The 21,017-nt window shown below is 36.8% G+C and overlaps 1 protein-coding gene across 1 annotated transcript in view; it reads left to right on the top strand.

The window, feature by feature from the left end:
- Positions 1 to 21,017, top strand: part of LOC115768126 (dynein beta chain, ciliary) — a 294,885-nt gene that overhangs the window by 170,121 nt on the left and 103,747 nt on the right. The window contains exon 8 of the mRNA XM_030712620.1: positions 4 to 198. Coding sequence (XP_030568480.1) covers positions 4 to 198 — 195 coding nt within the window. The remainder of the gene's footprint in view (positions 1 to 3; positions 199 to 21,017) is intronic.

Genomic DNA, 21,017 nt, shown 5'->3' on the forward strand with positions numbered 1-21,017 from the left:
TAGTTCTGCACCTCGCGAGGGAGCGTATGTTAATGGCTTATTTATGGAAGGTGCACGATGGGATATGAAACTGAGCACAATAACAGATGCTCTTAACAAAGAATTGTTTCCGGCAATGCCAGTAATTTATATTAAGGCGGTCACACAGGACAAACAAGATATAAAGAATATATATGAATGTCCAGTATACAAAATTAGGTAAGTATTAGAAACACTTAGCAAAATTCTTCACTTTTTCTCGGTAATGATATTTCAAATAGATAGACAATAAAATTTCTTACCTACCGATCATCGGTATAATTAGGTCGACCCTATTATTGCAACGAGAGAGTGTTAGATGAGGCTTATTTAAATTAGCTTCCAAAGTGAACGTCCGGAACAGCAGGTACTGTGCTAAAAATTAAAAGCCCAAATCTACTGGTTTGGTTGTGCTAATAAAGCGAACGCTTTCAATCCTCGGCAGATATGTAAAGTAGTTGAGCATAATTAGAATTTGCATGCACTTACTAACCGCTCTGGAGATTCCTACATATAATTTAATATTTCTTCGAATTAGTGCTTCTGAGCGAATGATAATTACTTAATTCAAAATTAATTGTCAATACAATTTCATTTCGGTTAGCTATGTCGATCCCGCTTCTTGCTTTTACTCGCAACTCGCATTGGCTGTGCAGTTGTTTTTGTACTCATTTTTCGTTGGTGCGTTTCGGTCAAGAGACGCTTGCTCCCCTACGCTTTATTGAACAGTATTCAAAACTCGTTTTGCAAATTTGATTTTAATTTAAACGAGAAAGAAAGGCTATCTTCGGTACGCCGAAAATCTAATACCCTTGCAGACCCAACCTTTTCATAATGCTTATAGTGCTTTGCCCGTATCTAAGAAGCACAGGGATAATAGTTAATGCCGAGATTGGCCAAGATATCTTGATAAACAAAATGTTTTTTTCATACAACAACTTAACCTTCGACCGATCGTTCCTATGGCAGCTAAATGATATAGTGGTCCAATCTCAATAGGATTTGGCATATATATGAGGAGCATAATAAAACTAATAAATGCCGAGTTTAGTCATGATATCTTGATAAACAAATGGTTTTTCATACAACTTAATTTTCGACCGATCGTTCCTATGGCAGCTATATGATATAGTGGTACTATCTTAATAGGATTTTGCATGTAGATGAGGAGCATAGTAAAACTAATAAATGTAGAGTTTGGTCAAGATATCTAAAAACAAAATACATACAACAACTTAATTTTCGACCGATCGTTCCTATGGCAGCTATATGATATAGTGGTCCGATCTGAATAGAATTTTGCATATATATGAGGAGCATAGTAAAACTAATAAATGTAGAGTTTGGTCAAGATATCTAAAAACAAATTTGAAGTTTTTATATTTAATACATTTTTTCTAAATTAACATGCTGTAAAGCGTGCTTAAATAATTTCGGGTGGAAAATTCCAAGTTTTTTAAGTTACACTCCTAACTCTGTCTTTAATGTATTCAGTGAATTCTTGTAGGTTGAATATGAGGAGTGCTAACCTTTGGTTTCCCTTATCTATTCGACTTAAGTAATTTATTACTCGGCTTAGTTCGTTTGCTTGTACGCTATTCTCTGCTATTGTTCATTTAGGGCTCTAATTCCTCTTCGTCTTGTTGGTCTAAAGTGATATTTGGAAATAGTGCCCATAAAATTAGCAAGACCACGTTTACTACGTTTTGCTATTCTTATGCCATGCATTTCCCTTAGTTTTTCTTTTATGTATTTTATTTGTGAAAGTGTTTTAATCTCTTTGGCTTGATTGATCTGATTTTATTATAAGTTTGTTCCTTTTTCGTTATGTTAACAAACAAATAATAGTATTAAAGATTAGGTAGCCATTTTTAGCTTGGGTCGAGTTGATTTCTACACTTTGCGGCATTAAGCATGCTATCAGTTTAAGTTAGGCTTTGCTGGCCGATTGCTGTAATTATCGTACTTGCTTACGTTAATTTTTTTTTCTTCTTAAACTTAGCTTTGTAATGACTGATTTTTCTACCTCTAATAGTTTCATCGAAATGCTTATCGTCTAGTTTCCTGAGGTTTCCCGTTTTCTTGAATGGGATTGTAGTCTTAGAAATTACTAAAGGTAAATCCTTAAAGTGTTTCCTTAGTGTGTTTTTCAAAATCTTCTCGTTTCCTGAGAGCGTAGTCTTTCCGTGCTCCCAGTTGTTGCATATTTCGCATTCATTTTTAATATTTTGTATCAATTTTTGTTGATCAGGGTAGTAATATTTTTCTTTAGGAGGGCTGCAACTTTTTCTATACCGGGATGCAATAAGCCTTTATGACTTTTTAAGGATGATTTCCTTGAAATGTGCATAGGTTTGGATGTCTATAACTTGTTTAGTAGATTTCATTACTGTTAGTTTCATATTGTTCGGTTATTTAGGTTAATTATTTTAATGCATGCGTTTTTGAAAACTATGAAATAGCGTCATTATGGAAGTAAATTACACTTTTCTTAGTGCATAAATATTCTTTAATTAATTCTTTGGCGTATTCGCGGCTCATATCCAGATTAGAGATTTTTAATTTATAGAATTGGCATCTATGGTTAATGAGAACTGGTTCTCGAAATTGGGATATACTAGTATCGGATTGGATATTATAAATAATTTTAATTTTTTGAATGCTTCGGTGGACTGTTTATCATTTGTGTTTCTGACTGCTCTCTTTTTTAGTTTCGCTGTCATTTGTTTTGCTACTTTTGTACTAGTAATGTTCATTTTTAGTTGAGAAAGGAATTGATCTTTCAAGCATGTGGATTTGTTGAAATCTATTCACGGGTCAATGGTGGTAAAATCCTAACATTCACCAAGTTTGTCTAGTATACTATCCATTGCTGGTATGGAGTCGTCCATTAAGACTTCATTAAGGCTTTGGTAGTCAATGCCCAAAATTGTTGGTTGCCGGATCCCTTTTTTTGGGTATGATCCGCTACACCATTCCCAACATTAACTAAATTTTACTGGCCAGGGGGTCCACCAAATTAGAAATGAATAGTAAAGACAGACAGAAAACAGCGTTTACCAATGAAAGTGCTCATTTTGAATTCATTCGTATGCCTTTCGGCCTGAAAAACACCCCAGCAACATTCCAGAGACGCAAGGACAATGTCCTCCATGATCGTGTCGGCTCTATTTGCCTCGTCTATCTTGACGATATAAAATATTCTCACCCTCCCTCCAAAAATATTTGATATATCTAAAAGAAGCATTAGATAGATTGAGGTTTGCAAATTTTAAAATACAATACATATATCAGATTTTCTATGAATTCCTTGGTCACATTGAAACCAGAGAGGGCGTAGGACCAAACCCCAGTAAAATCGAAACCATTAGGAAGTTCCACTTTCCCAAAAACAGAGAAGAGTTTATATTTGGGAGTTCCCGACTATTGGATACCCTGAACACTCTTGATCGAAGACCAAATAATAATAATAAAGACAAATTAAAACGAGAAAGAAAGGCTATCTTCGGCAGGCCGAAGATCTAATATCCTTGCAAACCCAACCTCTTCATAATGCTTATAGTGATTTGCCCGTATCTAAGAATCACAGGGTAAATAATTAATGCCGAGTTTGGGCAAGATATCTTGAAAATCATATAAGGTTTTTAATCCAAAACCTAGTATATTAGGAGTAAAGTAAAACTAATAAATGCCGAGTTTGGTCAAGATTTCTTGAAAAACAAAATGTTTTTTCAAACAACAACTTAATTTTCGACCGATCGTTCCTATGGCATCTATATGATATAGTGGTCCGATCTTAATAGGATTTTGCATATATATGAGGAGTACAGAAAAGCTAATACATTTAGAGTGTGGTCAAGATATCTTAAAATCAAAATGTTTTTTCATACAAAAACTTAATTTTCAACCGATCGTTCCTATGACAGCTATATGATGGTCCGATCCAGCTGGCTTTAACTTATGTGCTGCGTGCAACAGAATTTTATTAACTTGTTCGAAACTCTTGTTCTTAACGATCATGCGATCCCGAGCATAGAGAAATTCAATCTTCTGATCTCATGTCTCTCAGGAGAAGCTCTATTCACTGTTAGAGCGTTTCAAGTCACCGAGGACAATTATTTAAATGCATTGGACAGCCTAAAGAGAGTATTCGACAATGAATGTCTAGTAGTTAATGAAAATATTTCGGCTAACGCAGCCTTCTGCCGCATCATTGCTTGACACTGTTTGTGATGTATGGCTCGCTCCTGTCAATAGGTGATGACGAAAAGATTTCTAACGCGATTCTCATTCACCTCGCTATGAACAAAGTTGACCCAATGACCAGACGAAAGTGGGTGGATCAACTCGATTATGCAATCACTCTACTATGGAGTGATTGTGAAACAGCCTTGAATCGTAGATATCAACACCTTTCTGCTGAAGAATCAGCCAAATTTTGTCTGATGGCCCGAAGCCAGAGTCAAAGGCTGTTTTCAAAAACAATAATCAAGCATAGTGGAAGAAACGATCAAGTGACCACATAAAGTTTATATTGCGGCTCCGAAGGACACTCGAAATTGCATTGTTCAGCATATGCCAGCTTATCAGTACAGCAAGTATCAGTACAATGTAAGCAGCAAGTGCAGAGTATGCAGTCTTTATAACACACTGTTGCATCCACCACCCATTGACTTCGCACAGGATCAACCATCGACTTCACATGCTATGCATGCGAATGAATGTAATCCTAGCTACCGCAGTCGCTAGCGTTAAAACGAGAAGTGACAAGTTCGTTTTGACTAGAGCTTTACACGATTTTGGTTCACAAATTAATTTTGTAACAGACGAGCTAGCACATCGATTGCAGCTGCGTAGAGAAGAGGCCAGTATCAGCTTATTTGGTTTTGTTCAATTCAAAGGAAGATTCATACAGGGGTGATGTCGCGAGTCAATTGTGGATTTGTGGATTTTGAAGACCATTTCGGGTTACCAGCCTGACCATACGGTCAATGTCAGTGGTTGGAAAATCCCTAAGAACCTGATCCATATTTTCATAAGCCACAGAAGATTGACATGCTCATCGGAGCTGAGACGGTTTGTATGTCGGTCAGATTAAACAAGGTCCGAATTGCCCGATTCTGCAAAAGACACTTGTTGGCTGGATTTTATTAGGCCATTACACGACGTTAAGTCATGAGAAGACTCATTCTGTCAACCTGAGTTGCCAAGAAGAGTCTTATACCTCGAAAGACAAAACATTGCAGAAATTTTGGTCATTGAACATGGTCCGAACAGTTGAACAGCAGTTATGTGAGAGCCACTTTCAAGATAATTCGTAAATATTGGCGTCAGGTCAATTTAAAGTAAGACTGCCATTTAAATCAGATCCTAATCAGCTTGGTAACTCCTTCGAGGTTGCTAAGCGTAGTGTTCTGTCGCTTGAAAGACGCTTGTCTGGAGATCCCGAGCTTAACCGCATTTACTTGGAATTCATGAGGAATATTGAAGTATAAGTCACATGTCTGAAATAGAGGAACAGATTCAAAGTACTCCACACTACTTCATTCCGCATCAGTGTGTTTTACGTCCACAAAGCATATCGACGAAGTTACGCGTTATTTTCAACGACATCGTCTCAAATTGCGTTGAATGACATTCTAATGGTTGAACCGACCTCTCAAGAGGAGCTATACTAGACTCTGCTTCGATTTAGACTCCTCAAATATGCGTTGACAGCTGACATCAAAAATATGTATGCAGCATCAAAAATATGTATGGCAGGTCATGGTGCATGAAGCAGATCGAGATTTCCAGCTCGTAGTGTGGACAAAGAGCCCATCTGACTCTTTGAGGTCCTTCAGGTTAAACACCGTAACTTACGGCACTTACTGTATTTAACAAAGCTAATTGAGATGAGCGAGTTATTACACCCTAAATCTGCTGATGTTCTCAGGCACGACTTTTATGTCGATGATTTACTAACTGGTGCTGCATGTGTAGAGAACCTACAGACAATTAAGTCTGCACTGTCGCAAATACTTCAAAGTGCAGCTTTCGAGCTAACCAAATGGTTTTCGAATTCTTCTAAGTTCTCCGCAACAAACGCAGCTATGATGATAACTGTATAAATCAGCTGTTTAAAAACAAATCACCTTAATATAGAAGAAACACAATCTCTTATCCAATTAAGCAAACAATACACCGACATATTCTATAACGTCAACGATGAACTTACTTTTACAAACAACATAAAACACAACACTACCACGATAGATTTTTCGTTAAATCAAGTCCCTTTTACCAAGGTACCCTTTTATTCATTAACAGCAAGTGAAAGAACAAATATCCAAACCATCTACTCCCCTTGGAGTACCCCAGGTTGAATAGTATAAGATTAGTAATAGATTACAGAAAACTCAACGAAAAGACAATATCAGACCGCTACCCCATTATTTTATTTTAGATCCTTTGGGAAAATCAAATTATTTTTCAACCATAGACCTGGCCAGTGGGTTCCACAAGATAGAAATGAATAGTAAAGACAGGCAGAAAACAGCGTTTACAATTAAAAAAAAAATCGTGAAAAACGCCCCAGAAACATTCCAAAGAGCCATGGACAATGTAATTATCTTGTCGCATCTATTGGCCTCGACTATCTTGACGATATAATAATATTACCCCCTCCCTTCCAAAGCAGTGTTAGATAGATCAGATTTTCTACGAATTCCTTGACCACATTGTTACCAGAGAGGGCGTAAGACCAAACCCTTTCCCAAAAACAAAAAAGAAATTAAGTCGTTTCTTAGCTATTACCATAAATTCATAAGAGACTTTCCAAAACTTACCAAACCACTCACCAAGCAACTCAAAGGGAAGAAACTACCCACAATAGACAAAGAATTTACAGACGCACTTGAATTTTAAAAAACCCTACTTTGTAATGATTTTATTTTAAAGTATCCAGACTTCACCCTCACTCTCAAGACAAACGCTAGCAATTTTAAAATCGGCGCCGTACTTTCCCAGGGACCAGTAAGTAACGAGAAATCAGATTCTTTCGCAAGTCGTACACCCTCGGATACTGAAGTACGCAATTCCCTACCTATACATCAAGCCCAACTTACCTGTTATGATTTTATTATTTTCGGCACGCCGAAGATTTAATACCCTTGCAGACCCAATCTTGCAATAATACTCATTGCATTGCCCGTATCTAAGAATCACAGGGAAAACTAACGAGAAAGAAAGGCTATCTTCGGAACGCCGAAGATCTAATACCTTTTCATAATGCTTAAAGTGCTATGCCCAGGGAATATAGTTAATGCCGAGTTTTTTCAGGATATCTTGATAAACAAAAAGGTTTTTAATCAAAACCTAGTTTTCGACCGATCGTTCCTATAGCAGATATATGATATAGTAGTCCGATGTAAAAAAGATTTTGCAAAAATGAAGGGAGTATAGTGAAATCTTCAAATGCCGTGTTTAATTAAAATATCTTAAATGACAAAAAAGTTTTCCATACAACTTAATTTTCAACTGATGGTTCCTATGGCAGCTTTATAATTTAGTGCACCGATCTTAATAGGATTTTGCATTTATATGAAGAGTATAGTAAAACTAATTTATGCAGAGTTTACTGAAGATATCTTGGAAAACAAACTGTTTTTTCATTCAGTAACTTAATTTACCTCCGACCTTTCCTATGGCAGCTATATGATATAGTGGTCCGATCTTATTACTATTTTGCATATATATGAGGAGTATAGTAAAACTAATAAATGCCGAGTTTGATCAAGATTTCTTTAAAAACAAAATTTTTTTTCATACAACCTAATTTTTGTCCGATCGTTCCTATGGCAGCTATATGATATAGTGGTCCGATCTAAATAGGATTATGCACTTATATGACGAGTATAGTAAAGCTAATAAATGCCGAGTTTGGTCAAGATATCTTGAAAAACAAATTTTTTTTTCATACAGCAGCTTAGTTTTCGACCGATCGTTCCTATGGCAGCTATATGATACAGTGGTCCGATCCAGCTGATTTTGACATATGTGCTGCGTGTAACAGAAAGTTTTCTTAAGTTAGCTTTAAAACTGAGGGACTAGTTCGCATAGAAACAGACAGACGGACAGACGGTCAGACGGACAGACGGACAGACGGACATGGCTATATCTACTCGGCTGTTTATGCTGATCAAGAATATATATACTTTATGGGGTCGGATATGTCTCCTTCTATGCGTTATACATTTCACGAGAAAATTATAATACCCTCTGCAAAGGTATTACAAAGCACCTTAATAAAGAAAAAACACAATCTCATATCCAATTCAGCAAACAATACACCGACATATTCTTTAACGAAGAATTTACTTTTACTAACAACATTAGACATAAAATTAACACGATAGATGAAAAATCAATTTTCGTTAATTCATATCGGTACCCTTGCATTCATTAACAGCAAGCTTTTGAAATCGGCGACCAGTAAAAAACGATAATCTAGTTTCTTTCGCAAGTCGTACAATCTTCGATACTGAAGTACTCTATTCCACAACAGACGATAAAGAAAGGCTATCTTCGGCACGTCGAAGATCCAATACCCTTGCAGACCCAACCTTTTCATAATGCTTATAGTACTTCGCCCATATATAAGAAGCACAGGCAAGATATCTTGATAAACAAAAAAGGTTTTCAATCAAAAACCTGATTTTCGACCGATCGTTCCTATGGCAGATATATGATATAGTAGTCCGATGTAAATAAGATTTTGCTAAATTGAAGGGACCATAGTGAAATCTTTATATGCCGTGTTTAATCGAAATATCTTGAATGACAAAGTTTTTCATACATCAACATAATTTTCGACCGATTGTTCCTATGACCGCTAAATGATATAGTGGTCCGATCTTAATATGATTTTCCGATATATGCGGAGTATAGTAAAACTTTTAAATGCCGAGTTTGGTCAAGATACCTTGAATAACAAAATTTTTTTTCATACAACTTAATTTTCAACCGATCGTTCCTATGGCAGTTATATAATATAATTTTCCGATCTTAATAGGATTTTGGATTTATATGAGGAGTAAATTAAAACTAATAAATAGGATATCTTGAAAAACAAAATGCTTTTTCATACAACAACTTAATTTTCGACCGATCGTTCCTATGGCACCTATATGATATAGTGGTCCGATCTTAATAAGATTTTGCCTATATATAAGAAGTATAATAATACTAATAGATGCCGAGTTTGGTCAAGATATCTGGAAAAACAAAATGTTTTTCATGTAACAACTTAATTTTCGACCGATCGTTCCTATGGCAGCTGTATGATATAGTGGTCCGATCTAGCTGGTTTTGACATATAAGTTGCGTGCAAATGAAAGATGGAGTTCTGCAAAGTTTCATAAAGATAGCTTTAAAACTGAGGGACTAGTTCGCATAGAAGCAGACAGACGGACAGACGGTCAGACGGACAGACGGACATGGCTGTATCGACTCGGCTGTTGATGCTGATCAAGAATATATATACTTTATGGGTTACACATTTCACGACAAAATTATAATACCCTCTGCCTCTGCCACTACCATGAGCAAGAGGGGAATATTTAATGAGTTCCATGGTTATTATGAAAGGAATCGTTTGCTGTAATTATCGTAAATGCTTACGTTAATTTTTTTTCTTCTTCAACTTAGCTTTGTAATGACTGATTTTTCTACCTCTAATAGTTTCATCGAAATGCTTATCGTCTATTTTCCTGAGGTTTCCCGTTTTCTTGAATGGGATTGTAGTCTTAGAAATTACTAAAGGTAAATCCTAAAACTTAGTGTGTTTTTCAAAATCTTCTCGTTTCCCGAGAGATTAGTCTTTCCGTGTTCCCAGTTGGCAATGTTGCATATTTCGCATTCATTTTTAATATTTTGTATCAATTTTTGTTAATCAGGGTAGTAATATTTTGCTTTAGGAGGGCTGCAACTTTTTCTATACCGGGATGCAATAAGCCTTTATGACTTTTTAAGGATGATTTCCTTGAAGTGTGCATAGGTTTGGATATCTATAACTTGTTTAGTAGATTTCATTACTGTTAGTTTCATATTGTTCGGTTATTTAGGTTAATTATTTTAATGCATGCGTTTTTGAAAACTAGAAATAGCGTCATTATGGAAGTAAATTACACTTTTCTTAGTGCATAAATATTCTTTAATTAATTCTTTGGCGTATTCGCGGCTCATATCCAGATTAGAGATTTTTAATTTATAGAATTGGCATCTATGGTTAATGAGAACTGGTTCTCGAAATTGGGATATACTAGTATCGGATTGGATATTATAAATAATTTTAATTTTTTGAATGCTTCGGTGGACTGTTTATCATTTGTGTTTCTGACTGCTCTCTTTTTTAGTTTCGCTGTCATTTGTTTTGCTACTTTTGTACTAGTAATGTTCATTTTTAGTTGAGAAAGGAATTGATCTTTCATGCATGTGGATTTGTTGAAATCTATTCACGGGGTCGATGGTGGTAAAATCCTAATATTCACCAAGTTTGTCTAGTATACTATCCATTGCTGGTATGGAGTCGTCCATTAAGACTTCATTAAGGCTTTGGTAGTCAATGCCCAAAATTGTTGGTTGCCGGATCCCTTTTTTTGGGTATGATCCGCTACACCATTCCCAACATTAACTAAATTTTACTGGCCAGTGGGGTCCACCAAATAGAAATGAATAGTTATTATATATATCGGAAAATCCTATTAAGATCGGACTACCATATTAAATAGCTGCAATAGGAACGATCGGTCGAAAATTAAATTGTTGAATGAAAAACATGTTTATTAAGATATCTTGATCAAACTAGGCATTTATTAGTTGTACTATACTCATCATATATAGGCAAAATCATATTAAGATCAGACCACAATATCATATTGCTGTCATAGGAACGATCTGTCGAAAAGTAGATTCTTGTATGTAAAACATTTTGTTTTTCAAGAAATCTTGACCAAACTCGGCCTGAAAATAAAGCGTTTGCAATTCAATCGTAGTGAGCTCTTGGGTCCAATGAGCCAGTCAAGCTTTGCAATTTTTGCCTTAGCCTTGATTGCCGTGCCAGATGAGTGTGCTACCCAGGTTAATATTTTGTCCAGCGAAATGCCAAGATATCTGTGGCTTATAGCTTGCTGGTCGCTGGTCGCTGGTCGTCGAAATAAAAAATACGCCTGGACCGGTGTTACGTCGTAGGGTGAACAAGACACTGATACTGCTGAGCCATCGACATATGTTGCAATGAGCACATTTGGAGGGGCGTCGGTATTGTGCCAAATCTGACTCGGCATGTCGAATGTAAAACGTGTGTATAGCACAGGTCCTAGCACACTTCCTTGTGGAACACCAACTTTTATATTAGAAAGAAATGATGCCAGTATGAGGTAATACGGCGCTGGAAGCAGGTGCTTTAATTTGGATTTTAAGCCGTCATGCCATACTCTGTCGAATGCCTGTTGAACGCTGTGAAAAGCGGCGACGCAGAACATTTTGGCCTCGAAGGCCTTTTGAATAAAATGCACTACCCTATGTACCAGTTCTAGACATTCGTGCTGTCGACGAAAGCTAAATTGATGCGTCAAGGCCCATTAACCTGTCCAAAAACACTCTTTCGAAAAGGCTGGTAGCAGGATGATTGGGCGATATGAATCGATACCCTTGTGGTTCTTTCCGGCTTGGGTATCATAGTGATTTTGGCACTTTTCCAGGCTAGAAAAATGGCCTAAACGTAAAACTCCGTTAAAGATTTCTTCAATGGCTTGGATTTCATTTGGACAGGAGCGATTTGAGAGCTGCCGAGTCTGTTATGACATAACATAACATAACAGTTGGCAATTTCTGCTGTTTTAATAGGCCTGATGGGGGGCATTTGGAGGGGTACTGTTAGAAAGCTGGTTACATTGTCGGCATGTTCAGCGCTAGTGTTGTTAAAAGGCGTGAATCTCTCAACTAGATGGTTTGAAAACACATATGCCTTTTCCTCTATTTTTTTTCTGCCAATTTCCATTGGCTTATGTAATGGTACGTGGGCGGCTGTCTTTTTAAACCCTTGCATAGGGTAATATAATTTTGACGTGAAATGTGTAACGCATAGAAGGAGAGATCTCCGACCCCATAGAGTATATATATTCTTGATTAGCATCAACAGCCGAGTCGATATAGCCATGTCCGTCTGTCCGTCTGTCCGTCTGACCGTCTGTTCGTCTTTCTGTTTCTAGTCGAACTAGTCCATCAGTTTTAAAGCTATCTTTATGAAACATTGCAGAAGTCCCTCTTTCTGTTGCACGCAGCACATATGTCAAAACCAGCTGGATCGGACCACTATATCGTAGGAACGATCGGTCGAAAAATAAGTTTTTTTATGAAAAAACCTTTTTTATCAGATATCTTAACCAAGCTCGGCAGTTATTAGTTGTACTATGCTCCTCATCGGTCGAAAATTAAGTTGTTGTATGAAAAAACATTTTGTTTTTTCTAGATATCTTGACCAAACTCGGTATTTATTAGTTTTATTTTACTCCTCATTTATATGCAAAATCACAGTAAGATCGGACCACTATATCATATAGGAACGATCGGTCGAAAGTTAAGTTGTTGTATCAAAAAGCATTTTGTTTTTTAAGATATCTTGATGAAACTCGGCATTTATTAGTCTTACTATACTCCTCATATATATGCAAATTCATATTAATATCGGACCACTATATCACATAGGAACGATCGGTCAATAATTAAATTGTTGTATGAACGAACATTTTGTTTTTTAAGATAGCTTGACCAAACTCAGCATTTATTAGGTTTACTATATTCCTTATATATCGGCAAAATCATATTAAGATCGGACCACTATATCATATAGCTGCCATAGGAACGATCGGTCGAAAATTAAGTTGTTGTATGGAAAACTTTGTCTTTCAAGATATTTCGATTAAACACGGCATTTGAAGATTTGATTATGATCCCTTCATTTTTGGAAAATCTTATTTACATCGGACTACTATATCAAATATCTGCCATAGGAACGATCGTTCGAAAACTTGATTTTTGGTTAAAAACCTTTTTTTTATCAAGATTGGTCTTTCTTATATGACTCGGTTGATATGAATACTGCCATTAATTTTTTAATATCACCCTAAACTCCCTCTTAGATTCCTTCGTTCCTTAGTCAATTCCTTCGAATACTTTTTCAAAATCTCCCTGGTTTATTCCCAGATTATCTCATGTAAAAAATGTAAAATCTAAATATTTTAAAAAGTTAAAAAAGTCTGGTTCGTGTACAGTCTTTGCTTAATATTCCATAGCCACGTCGAGCTTCTTTCTTCTTAATTCTCAATGCTATGAGAATTATCTTACTCGTTGTAAAAGGCAATGTGCCCAAAATCCGAGACAGTTTTATAATTTTGTAAACTTGAAGCGTAAATCCTCATGTTTGCCATCTTCTTCTTCTCTTCGGATGGATTAAGCTGGGAATGACTGATTTGGCTAACCTCTTTGCTAATTTTTTCCAACCCACTTACTCTTCAGTCTGTCCTAATACTAATTCTTACCCTTATACTATTTCTTCCGCTAGTTCTATACCTCCTCCCGTTATTTCACACTGCTCTCTCCTATTAGCTATATACTCTTTAAAATCTTCTTACTCTCCTGGGCCGATGGATAATATTCCCAGTTGCCATCTTTATCTCGGGATAGATAAAGCTAGCAATTCAGTTTTATAATTTTGTAAACTTGAAGCGTAAATCTTCAAGCTTGCCATCTTCTTTTTCATTTGTGATGGATAAAGCTAGCAATGACACTGATTCTGATAACTTCTTTGCTAATTTTTTCCAATCAACCAATCTGTGCTAATCCTAATTCTTACCCTTATACTATTTCTTCCTCTTGTTCTATACCTCTTCCCATTATTTCACACTTCTCTCTCCTATTAGCTATAAACTCTTTAATATCTTCTTACTCTCATAGACCGGACAATATTCCTAGTTGTCTAATGTAATCTATCCCTTGAAACTTCTGTCTTTCCATCTCTTTGGAAAGAATCTTATATCATTCCTATTCACAAGAAAGTTGGGAAGTCTGATATACAAAATTACATGGGCATTGCAAAACTGTCCGATATTCCTAAATTATTTGAAAAAATAATCACTTCGAATTTGCAGCATTTCTGCAAATCAGTTGTTTCCCCGGTTCAACATGGATTCGTAAAGAATAGGTCAACTACGACCAATCTGCTTGAGTTTACTTCTTTGGTAAATGATGCTTTCCTTTCGAAAAATGCAAACTGATGTTATTTACACTGACTTCAGTAAGGCGTTTGACTCTGTGCACCATGACATTTTACTTTTTGAACTTGAACGAATAGGTTTCCCTCTGTCTCTTTTGCTTTGGATTAATTCTTATTTAAAAGGTAGGACCCAAGGAGTAATGCTGAGGGTGACTGCCTCTAAACGGGTTCACGTTACTTCTGGTGTTCCTCAAGGTAGTCATCTTTGACCCTTACCCTTTACTCTTTTTAAATATGATCTCCTCTCTGTTATATCACATGCCCGTGTACTCATGTATCCGGACGATGTTAAACTTTTTCTATCATACACTAATCCCCTACATCATTCTCGTCTTAAGGTGATTTGAACGCTATGCAACTTTGGTGTTCGGACAATCAATTGCATCTAAATTGTTCAAAGTGTATGTTTATGACATTTAATCGTACAAAACCTTATCTTGTCAGTTATACAATCGACAATATCCCTTTGCAACGTATACTAACAGTTAGGATCTGTGTTCTTACGTGACAGTGTTGTGGAGGTGGGTGAGTGTCCCGGCGCCGTTGATGTGAAATAGGCTGCAGCAGCCTCATAAATAAAATGATTTACCTTTTCTATAGCGTCTTCTAGCTGCTCTTTAGTTGATAGTTGTAAGCCGAGATTGATTCGTTGGGGAAGAAGACTTACCGCAGGAGAATGATATTCTGGTGAGTTCGGCGTGTCGATTTGTAGAGGAAGATGATCCGACGATAGTTCGTATAGTGACTTAATGCGAATCGTTATATGGCATATTCCTTTATATGCCGCAAAGTCTATTGCTGATGGAGCCCAGCGCCGTTGATTTGGGAAGTGGGTAGCGCTACCGGTTGCCAGTAAGTTGATTTGTTTCGAGAGCAGGTCGGTACCGCTGTTGCATCCTCTGACGTTGCCCCACGAGTGATGTTTTGCATTCCAGTCTCCAACGATTTTGTATTTACTACACACCGGGTCAAGGAATTGAACCTGGGAGGACAATATATAGCCAGCACTAGATCGTCTTGTGATGGTTCTATTCCGATCATTGCTATTTGCATGTAACTAAGTGTGATTGGGTTAATAGAAAAGTGTCTAATATTACCATTTATCAGTATATCAGCGCCTCCCTGTGGGAGGTTGGTTAGCTTTATAGAGAGTGTGTCGTGGCACTCTATGGAACTTCTGGAACAGAAGTGTGTTTCATTAATTAGTAAGGCATCTGGGCTGTGTTGTTCTATGAATGCTTTTATTTCAATCGCTCTATTTTATACCGAACAGGCGTTCCAAAACACTATTTTCAGGCCAAGTTTAAAGCCGTGTGTATTTGGAGGTAAGATTAATGAGGCCTAACATCCTTGACCATACCTCTAGTTGGTTTGATCTTTCCATCATTTGAGAAATTTCTGTGAATGATTTGGTCAGCCTTGAGATCACGCTGATCACAAGTTGCGAGTCCGTTGATGTGCCATTTGTTGGCTGTAGCATGATATCTTTATTATTTACCACATGATGGTTGTAGCTGGTTGGACCAAATCTAAACGGTCTGACTTCGCGCAGCTGGTAGTGATGGAATTCGGTACCGAACTGGAGCAGCATATTAGATGTCTTTCTGTAAAATTCAGAATCCTTAAATTGGATGAACATATCGCCCCTCATATTTGTGTGAGCAGAGAAATTGTCTGGGCCGATGGCGAGATCCATGTCTTCCCAGAAGGTGTCTAAGTTGGTTACGTGTTACGTTACGATGGCTTATTTTTGCTGGTGATGGATTGTTTGATTTTTCTTCTATAGCTTGCTCGCCTCCAGTTGCTTCCGTCAGGGAACCTTCTTCAATGTTTTCGTCTTCAACTTGGAGTAGATCAAAAGGCTTTTTGTATGTCGGTGCATCTGTTGAAGGTGAGTTGGCGGCGCGCTTGAAATATGGAACAGGGGAGCCTGCTTGGTAGTTCCGTTAAATTGCTCCTTTCATTCATTTGATGGGCTAGACTCTGGATGGATCAGTTTGCCAGGGATGGCCGGCATTGGTGATAGCAGAATTGTTTCTACTATTTTTGGTAGACATTAGGCACTGAGCTGTCAACTTTAGCTGTCAATTATAATTTGCGTTCGTTCCAATAGGTACACCCTCAATCAACATCTCGGCATCTCTCGAGATTGCAAGCCTCCACGAGGCTAGCCAACATAAACAATCTTCACTGTGTGGGCGACTCTAACTGAGACACCATGTACTTGACCAAAAGTGCCCACACAACATTGTAGCACTGTGTTGCTACATCAACCCAAAAACGCAGCATCAGCGAAAGACAGGATGTTGATGTTGCGACACATATAGACGACCAGCTGGGCAGCTTGTAGACATATATTTGTAAGAATCGGACAGGTCGACTGAATGAGATACGCTTATACAAACATAAGTAAATGATAAAATAGTTTAATGCGTTAACTTCACAAAGATTTGCTTATATCTTAGATTCTTGATAAGCATCCGTTCTCCTTCTTTTGTAGTGCGTATATGCCCTTACAGAATACCCCGTACTTAAATATAAAGTATGCAGCACTTTGTTGCATACAATAACAATAATATAGTAAACGAGCCCAGAGCCACATTATGTATTGGCTCGGTCTCATATTACGCAGGGCGGTTCACTAGCCTCACTAGCTGACCGTTTATGCTTATGCTGCATATCCCACGCTCCGTCTGAGCGCATTCCGTGAGCAATATATATGCTCACTAATACAGGCATATGCGAGCTACTCACTCTCCCTCTCTTTGTAGCTGTTAACGAATAACAGCATAAGTATATATGTATGTATATCCATAGGCTAAGCGAACATTATAACAAGTGAATAAATGCATTCTGAACAAAGATACAAAACAGCACTGACGTGCTGGCTTATTTTTCATTGACAAAAAGTGCTCTTTTTACATGGCGACCGTGACAAATGTCACGAACATGTTAAAAAGTAATAGTAAAATGCTCACCATAAAGTAGACACATACACAGAAAATAATAACTACAACCTGCTTGGAGCTGGACTGGAGCTGGACAAAAAAAAAAAATCAAAAATATACTGAGTGAGTACAGGGCATGAGCTCTAAGCAAAAAATAAGCCAAGACGCAGTGGCATTAAGGAGCGAATCAGGCGAAGAAAGTCTGAAATCGTAAGACTCCTTTATAAATTCAAAAATCCCCTCCCATGGGACACTGCACGAGGGCACCTGCCGCACTAAGGAAGCAGACACAACCAACGCATGAGAGGCAAACCGCCGCTTATGCCTACGAGGGAATACTAAGCAACTAAGACGAGTTGCATGAGAGGCAAACCGCCGCTTATGCCTACGAGGGAATACTAAGGAACTAAAACGAGTTGCCTGAGAGGCAAACCGCCGCTTATGCCTACGAGGGAATACTAAGCAACTAAGACGAGTTGCATGAGAGGCACACCGCCCCTTATGCCTACGTGGGAAGAAGAAGAAGAAGACCCTATAACAACAGTACCGGCAGCGCCCAACATATTAAATTAAATAGTAATAAATAAAACTTAAAAATTGTAATGCCCGACGACAATTGAGTCGACCGGCAAGACGTTTGGCCCGTACAGCCATTCGAAACAATAGGTAGGAAAAATACAGATTGTAAAAGAAAAAATTTTAAGATGTGTTTTAAGCAGAAAACAAACAAGCAAAACAAAACCCGACTTGTAAAACAATAAAAGCATCAAATTCAATGAATATAGTAATAAAACCTCAAATGAACGATACAAACAACAACTTGTCTTGTAAAAGTAAACGAAAACAAATTTAACATTATGCATTTGTAAATTTTTTTTTAAGATAATTCCTAAAACCTTAAATGAACGATACAAACAACAACTTGTCTTGTAAAAGTAAACGAAAACAAATTTAACATTACGCATTTGTAAATTTTTTTTTAAGATAGTTCCTTTTTAATTTTATGTATGATCCCATAAAATATATGAATATTAATATCAAAAGGAGGAAATTATAAAGTTATAATTTGTTCTGTTTGTCTCATTAGGTAATTCAAAATTATGATCAAGAATTAGCATGATTAAGGACAAGATTAACAAGGTATTTAACGACTATACAGACTTTCGTATGCGAGCGATACAAATTTTGCAAAGGCATAGAGAATTCATACCAGTATATGAGTTCGAATACGAATATATAGAAACATTCGGCACAGTGACAAGTTCACTCTACTCATGTTCTAAAATAGAGAGCCGAATAATCTTGTCTACACTACCCTACGTAAAAATAAAATCAAATATTGACGAGCATTCGATTCATGGGCAGACAACAATTGTTGTAGTACGTCTGCATAGGTAGTAGTCAAACCAAAAAGCAAGAATATTTATATAGGAATATGGGGGGAAAAGAATCAAAGGCAGATGATAACACTGCCAATGTAGTTAACGTAGTAGAAGTCGTAGACACCACTCCCCATGTGCAGTTAACAAACATACTGCTAATAATACTCATTGTAATAGCTTCACTAGACATCCTTCTGAAGATTTATCTTCTTCATAAAAATCACTGAGGAAGTGCCAACGACTTAGACAAGGTCTAAGCCATTGCTTAAATAAAATATTTAAGTAGCGGAAGCTTACATGGACTGGTCCCAAATAGTAGAAAAGATAAAGCGGCATAGGGAAAATTTCGATAAATCATACAAGCGCCTTAATAAAAGCGCACCAGTTTTAAGACCCACCATAATTAAACATACTGAGATCCTTGTATATGAGTACAATGAAATCAGGAGTCTAGTTACCGAGTGTCAAAATAAACTGACAAGTTTACACAGAGTCCAAACTTCAGACGTTTTACAGCGTCTAAGGGATAATCTGGTAAACTTAAATAAAAAGTATGATCTCCAGCTTTATCTACCATCGGTGTTAAATACACCGGTAACATTTGATAAGTCACTACTGACAAACGACCAAATAGAAGATACAAAATTAGTAAACATGGCACAAACAGTTGTAGAATTTATCAAGCTAGCCACATCTCTGATACCAGAGTTTGACGGTAAGCCGGAAAATCTACAGTTTTATAGATTCTTTGAATCTATTAGAAACCTTAAAGGGCACACATGAGCTAACGGCCATAAGCCTTATAAAAACAAAGCTAAAAGGCCATGCGAGAAATTTGATAAGTAATGAGCAGACAATTGTTGCAATCATTACGCAACTATCAAATGCAGTAAAAGGAGAATCGGTAGAAGTTTTATCTGCAACAGAAAAATAAAACGGCTAACCAATACACCCAAGAGGTGGAAAAACTGGCAAAGGCCCTTGAAGGCGACTATATCAGTGAAGGTCTAAGCCAATCACTTGCAAACAAATACAGCACTACAACAGCTATAAAAGCTATGACCCAAAATTGTTCGATTGATAAGGTAAAACTTATCATGCAGGCAGGCACATTCACAAATAAGAATGATGCCGTATCCAAATTTGTCAATAGCTGCACGGAGATAACAGGTCAAAGTAACACTGTCCTGTATTATCGACGAGGTGCAAGTAATAATAATAGAGGAGGCCGAGGTTATAATCGTGGCAGAAATTACAACCACAACAGTTATAACCGAGGCGGTAACAACAATAACAATAATTACAATAACCGTGGAGGAAGACAAGGTCAAAATAGAGGAAGAGGCCGAGGTAACTCCATCCAAGGTTATAATAGTAACAATGTGAGAATGGCGCAAAATACGCCGGAAAACTCTCAGAACCCTTTAGGAAACAACCAGTAAATGTAAAGGTTCATTCCATCAATTACAGTCTTAATATATTTGTCACTTTTTATAATCATTCAACTGAAAATAAACTCACATTCTTAATAATTACTGGTGCAGATATCTCACTTTTAAAAATAAGTTGAGACAATTTCAAAATTCAAGAAGAAAAAATTATAAACATCCAAGGCATAGGCCAAGGTGTAATAAAATCTCAATGAACAACTTCAAAAGAACGTCAATCCACAAAATATATTATTCCACACGAATTTCATTTAGTAGATTCCGATTTTTCAATACCGTATGATGGAATAATAGGCATTGATTTTATTAAAAAATTCAATTGTCAATTAGATTTCAAACCAAGTAAAGACTGGTTTATAATTAGACCTCAAAATTTAACTTATCCAATTCATGTTCCGATAACATATAGTGCTGGTAACAACACAGTTGCCAGCCAGATCCCAAGTGATGATTATATATTTGTTCCTAATCAAGAAATACATAATGGAATTTATGTTGCAAATACAATAGCAGCATCCAAGCATGTATACATTCGCCTTCTAAACACAACTAATTTCGACCAATTGGTCAAAGTAAACAAAATCCAATATGAAAATTTAAAAGATTACGACATTCATATCACTACTCCAGAAAATAGAAGCGAACAAGTACTTTCAAAATTAAAGAAAAATTTTCCAGAACAATTCAAAAGTCAACTAACAGCTAACAACTAAGTATAGTGATGTGTTCGGACTGGAAACCGAACCAATAGCGACAAATAATTTCTATAAACAAACATTAAGACATAAAGATGATGAACCCATTTATATTAAAAACTACAGAAGCCCGCATAGCCACGTTAAAGAAATTCAAAAACAAAAACGATTACCATTCGGTCTTAAAATAGCACCAATTTCATTTCAGAGAA

Source organism: Drosophila novamexicana, unplaced genomic scaffold (genome assembly GCF_003285875.2).
Source record: "Drosophila novamexicana strain 15010-1031.04,08,12 unplaced genomic scaffold, DnovRS2.1 tig00001689-arrow-arrow-pilon, whole genome shotgun sequence".
Classification (NCBI taxonomy): domain Eukaryota; kingdom Metazoa; phylum Arthropoda; class Insecta; order Diptera; family Drosophilidae; genus Drosophila; species Drosophila novamexicana.